Source organism: Belonocnema kinseyi, chromosome 5, assembly GCF_010883055.1.
Source record: "Belonocnema kinseyi isolate 2016_QV_RU_SX_M_011 chromosome 5, B_treatae_v1, whole genome shotgun sequence".
NCBI lineage: Eukaryota > Metazoa > Arthropoda > Insecta > Hymenoptera > Cynipidae > Belonocnema > Belonocnema kinseyi.
Genome location: NC_046661.1, coordinates 48,549,143 through 48,554,562, shown reverse-complemented (window position 1 = coordinate 48,554,562; position 5,420 = coordinate 48,549,143). Strand labels below are relative to the sequence as shown.

At 39.4% G+C, this 5,420-nt stretch overlaps 1 protein-coding gene across 1 annotated transcript; it reads right to left on the bottom strand.

Moving 5' to 3' along the window:
• Positions 1–1,020: 1,020 nt before the first annotated feature.
• On the bottom strand, positions 1,021–1,579 carry LOC117173642 (ribonuclease H1-like). Its single transcript, XM_033362282.1, has 2 exons — positions 1,509–1,579; positions 1,021–1,426 (listed from the first exon to the last, which is right to left on the bottom strand). Exons 1-2 carry the CDS (start codon positions 1,577–1,579, stop codon positions 1,021–1,023), a joined length of 477 nt encoding a protein of 158 aa, XP_033218173.1.
• Between the last annotated feature and the right edge of the window lie 3,841 nt (positions 1,580–5,420).

Here is a 5,420-nt window from a genome sequence, read left to right as displayed (position 1 = left end):
TATTTTATTTTATCACATGTCTTCCACTTCAGCGTTTCATCCGCACTTGAATAAATAATCTTGGTTGGTTTTTAACAGTGAACATGTAGGAGTTTATCAGCGTGCTTCATAAAACGATCTCCATTTTCGTCTTCTATTTTTCGCCTATTTTTCCGTTTAGAGGTGGAGCCTTTATGGCTTACCTAGCTTTGGATGGAAAGTTAGCTTAGATCGGGTTTCTCGCGACAATTTTCTGAAAATCTGTAATTCTAATGATCAAATCCCGAATGTATGATCCGTACGTTTTCAGCTCTTTACCCTGTGGGAAAGAGGTGGTAGTTCTAGCTACTCGAGCAAAAACCAATTCGTTAGGTATTGCCAACTTTTCTGCTGTATCTAGTGAGACCTTCTCAAAGGCTCCGAAGGGTGTATCAGTAATTATCATCGGTTCATGAGTTTTAGCCCTAACGAACTTCTTTTCAAGGCAGCCCTTACAACCTCTAATGTACGCACATACGTCATCACACATACCGGGCCAGTTATAGTGTTCTCGGATTCGTTTATAAATCTCAAGGTCGCCATACTCTTCACAAGGATCGTGGGCCTCTGAAGCTTGCAGAAGAGCTTGATCATCTTTTCCTTCGGATACGGCTGTGACTTTCATCTTTCGTGACCCCATGATAATTACCCTTTTTCTTTGAGGGATTTATTTAACGAGGAGGAGGAGTTTTGAAGAGACTTCTTCGAACCTTGGGGTTGAGGCTCATCCTCAATCGAGTAGTCACTGATTTCACTATGGAAGAGTGGCGATAGAACATTAATTATTATATCGCGCGTACTCTTAGATGCGTGTTTTAAGTCATCCTCTTCCTCATTGGGAGGAGATGCTTTTCCTATGATAATACTGGCTAGTTGATATGCCTCCTCTATTCCTGGAATTCACTGAGGGCTTGGAACATGGTTCTAGATGAGTTCCATCGATCCGATGGGTGACTTCATTTGTTAGAATTCACTACGATTTTTTACAAGCTTATTTTCTCCTCATTTCCAATCATTTTCTTCCCACTGTGGTATCCATTGGGTTGCACTGTCGATTAAGTATTTGGAATCGGTGTTTATTCGTAGTCTATTTATTCCAGCCGCGTGTGCCTTTATGCAGGCAATTGTGGCTGCTTGAATTTCTGCGAAATTGTTTATTTGCCTTCCCCGGGCAGGCTGTGACACATTTAAAGGGTGATTTGGCTCGAAACATACTCCGATTCCGGCCTTATGTTCTTCTTCTCCAGAATAGCTGTAGGCTGCATCCACGTACACGTCGGCGATGGGTTCGGCAGGTATGGAAAAACATGGATTCTGGTTTACATTTAAAACTGTATTTTTCTTGAATTTATTCTCTAGTGTGGGGCGAATCGTTGGCTTGAGTTCGGGTAATACGCTGTGGCGTTTTCTGAACACAGGTGAATCGGAGTCATCAGAGTCGGTTGTACTTTTATCACTGAAGATGAGCTACTTATTTGTGTAGTTGTTACCTTTTTTCTGTATTCAAGTCTTCTACTTTCCGCATGACGCATGGATACTCTTTTTGCCATTCTTCTATCATTCATATATCTTGCTCAATTGTTTTGGGGAGGGGGAACGTATGTTTCGTCTGAATCAGTTTCGTAAATTGCGGCTGGTAATCTTTGTCCTGCTTTCACCTTTGTAGGATTCAAAGGTCCAGTAGACTCTTGTATTATTACTTCACTAGATTTACTTGTTCCAGGAATTGACGACGCTGCTTTGGGTTGTTGTTCCCCTATTTCAGGATTATTTGTTCATAGCACTCCTTAAAAGACTTTTTTCTGGAGCCGTGGTTTTTTATTTTAACTCGGCAGATGGTTAATGGGCAAAACTTTCAGAGGTAGTGACGTATTATGAATGTGCCTAACTCTCCCAGTTTTATTACAGTCTACTGTTTCAGATTCATCAGAGTCAGATGAGCTGCCAGTTTCGTCAGAGATTTTACTTTCGATCATCGGATTTCCGGATAATGCTTCAACGTACCTGTTAATTTTCCCTGTTTGTACTTAAATTTGTAAGTGTACTCCTTCAATTGTTAACGCCATCGAATTAATCTTGAACCTGGATTATCGATGTAGTTCATCCAATGGACTGATTCATTGTCACACGCTAGGACGAAATTGCGGCCATACAAATATGAGCAAAAGTTTGTGAATAAATTAAGTACAGCAAGGGATTCTTTTTCCTCTGGAAAATATCGTTTTTCGCAATCGGTCATAATTTTAGAAAAGTAGGCAATAGGCATGTTTATTCCTGCGTGCTCTTGGCTTAACACGGCCCAGCGGGATATTGCGGTGCATCAGTAGTTAGTTTAAATACTTGATTGAAATCGAGATATTGAAGGACTGGTTCCTCACAAAGATACCTTTGTAATTTTCGGAAACTTCTTTGCTGTGGTGCTTCCCATTCCCATACAGCATTTTTTTTCAAAACTATTTTTATGCCCTAGGTATGCTACTTCAGTCCTGAGAAATTCATATTTTTTTGGGTTGTTGTTTGAAATTTTCCTTTCTACGTCTTTTAAATAGGTACCGAGCCTTCATGTTTTGTTCCTCTAGTGTTTCGGAGTGATGCACTATATCATCCAGATAGACGAAAACTTCAGATCCTTGCATCTTGTTCAGAACATTACCCATGAGACGCTCAAATGTTGCTGGTGCATTCTTGATTCCCAATGGGCGTCCTTAGATACTCAAAATGCCCAAGAGGCGTCGAAAAAGATGTGGTCACACAATATTTCGGGCGAATCTCAATTTGATGAAACCCACTTGCTAAGTCAAGTACAGAAAGATATTGGGCATGGTCTAACTGATCCAGGATATTCGCGATGTTAGGTATAGGATAGGCATCACCTATCACTTTTTGTTCAGTGCCCTGAAATCTACTGCAATCCTACATTTTCTTTCGCCTGAAGCATCGAGTTTCTTGGGTATTATAAATATGGGTGAATTATAGGCTTATATTCTGTGTTGAATGAGATTTGTACAACTTAATTTCTTATTTCCCAGATAAAATGCATCAGTATAATCTCTGACCCAGTTGATAAGAACTTTCTGTTCTTCAGTAGTCTAATGGGAAATATATAGACTTTTTAAGACTCTGCTAACACGACTTTCAAAATTACTTTTATTTATTACTTTATTTTAGATTAACCTAAATATCGTATTTTGGATGATATTATGATATTTAGGTTACTACGTGAAGGAGCAATTCTTTTTTCTTCTTTAATAAAGAAAATTACTCTGTACGTATGTAACATCGATCAAAAACATTTTGAAACTGCTGGCGCAGATGATTCCGGCCCTTCTTGATATCTGAAACAGAAACTAAGAATATATTCTTAATCCTTAACCCCCTCGTTATGGTTCGCAGATCAATATTTATATTTTTACATCAATTGGCAAATGGCGTATTTCTTTGTAAAAATACAAAAAAAAGAAACATTTTTTTCGCGTTGTAAATAAGGCAAAATTATATATTAGAAACAAAATTGTAATATGATCAAGATCCGGGCGATAACCATAGGTACACTGGCTGTGCAAATTCGTTCTCCACTATGAAGCGTTATTGCTAGTCAAGAAGGAAGAAATTGCCTAAACTGAAAATAACATTTTTCTATAGGAAAAAATTAACTCAATACGATTAAATTCCACAAGAGATTACTAAAAATTTAGCTATAGTCAGTGTGGAGATAATAATGAGACGACTACCCATGTACTTTGTCACTGCCCTGCGATTGCTGGGAAACGTATAACACTCACCGGCAGTTATTACATCAATCAGTCACAATAAGGCTTATAACCAGATGCAGCGGGATAATCCAAGCGTCAGGAGCTGTTACGGACTCATCCCAGAAGAATAATAATTTTAAAAATAAACGCCCAAGAGCTCCGGCTCTTGTAGTCAGCCACGATGCTTTAGGCTAACTCTCCAATGCAACGAATTATGCGGTTACGTCATCAGTTTCGCGCAGTGCTACCCTTGATAGGCCTCATTTGGATGGAGACCATGGTTCAGTTGGGAGTGGTCATAGGACCAAACCGAAGGCACGACAAGGTAATTGTCCTTTATAAACGCAAGAACATCGTTTTAAATGTTCAGTTCAGCTTAAAAGGGACATCATTACCTGTTAGCAAGGAAGCCCACCGGCACAAAGAGGATGCTTGCAAAGCTTGCATTAACGTTGGGGCAACATGCACCTGGAATATGCTCACCACACGACCCAGTATTTAAGAAAACAGGTATGCTCTTTACGCGCGAGGGGGTACATTAAGCTCTTTACTAAGAAAAGCAAAATTCTCCAGAGAACATACCATACTTTCCAGTCGGACCACCGTTACACATAGCCGATAATGCCGACATGAGAAATAAGGAATCAAAAATCCATCAAAAAGTTTTTCTCAGGATAGGCAAATTAGCTCAAGATTATACTGCTCTCCTTTATTTGCTCCTTGAAGATGTTGATCTCTGGAATCTAAACTGTCTAGTTAGACGGAATGTCTTAAATGTTCAGTGGGTGATTAGCTACATAATATCAAATAAGAACTTTACTCTGAAGGTTAGAGCACTTGCTCAAAACTTACGGAAAGCAAATCACACGCTGAACAAGTGTAAACTGTTGACCATCAAGTGACACTGGACGAAAAAACTAACAGCTCTTTCAATAGCTAAAGGGCGCTTTGTAAGGCGAGTAAAGTGGATTCAGAAATATTTCACCGTTTCTACTCACCCTTCTCGTCTTTTCAACAAAACGCCATGTGACGTTGAAAATCCGCTGTTCCTATGTTGAGAAGAGAAGTGTCAAATTATTACTCCTAATTAAGTGATCGAAGTTATCGCTGGAACTAAAAACTCTTCAGCGCCAGGACCAGATAAAATCAACAACTTTTAGGGGAAGAAGTTCGCTTTTTCGCACCAACCTCTATCTCGTATACTTACTACTTTTTTCAACTGATAACAACCCATCCCGCAGTGGTGAGTTGAAAGACGCACGGAAATGATTCCTAAGACCGGAGATTTTTCAAGTCCCATGAACTACCAGTCCATAGTTTGCTGAAACACCAACTACAAGCTATTCACTGTCGTCCTCGGAGAGAGGATATCAGTATCTATAGAGCGATTATAAAGTGCAATCGTTGAACAAAGTGGATGTAAAAGAGGACTGGCTAGTTGCAGAGAGAACCTGTTAATAGACATGTGTACGAGGTGTGTTCAAAAAGTAAGGTGACTTTTCAATTTTCGCGGGTTAGGTACATTAAAGTTTTAAATTTTTTGTTTTGTTGTATTGGTACACTCGTCACGATCATATGTTCACAGTTTTGACTATATAGCTCGTGTTGTTTTCCTGGCAGAGGTGTAAAAGGTTCGAAGGGTTTGGTGTG

Coding starts and splice junctions, on each gene's coding strand:
- LOC117173642 (XM_033362282.1), bottom strand. CDS start 1,579: ATGATAGAAGAATGGCAAAAAGAGTATCCATGCGTCATGCGGAAAGTA. Junction 1,427..1,508: donor GACTTGAATACAGAAAAAAG/GTAACAACTACA, acceptor ACCTGTGTTCAG/AAAACGCCACAGCGTATTAC.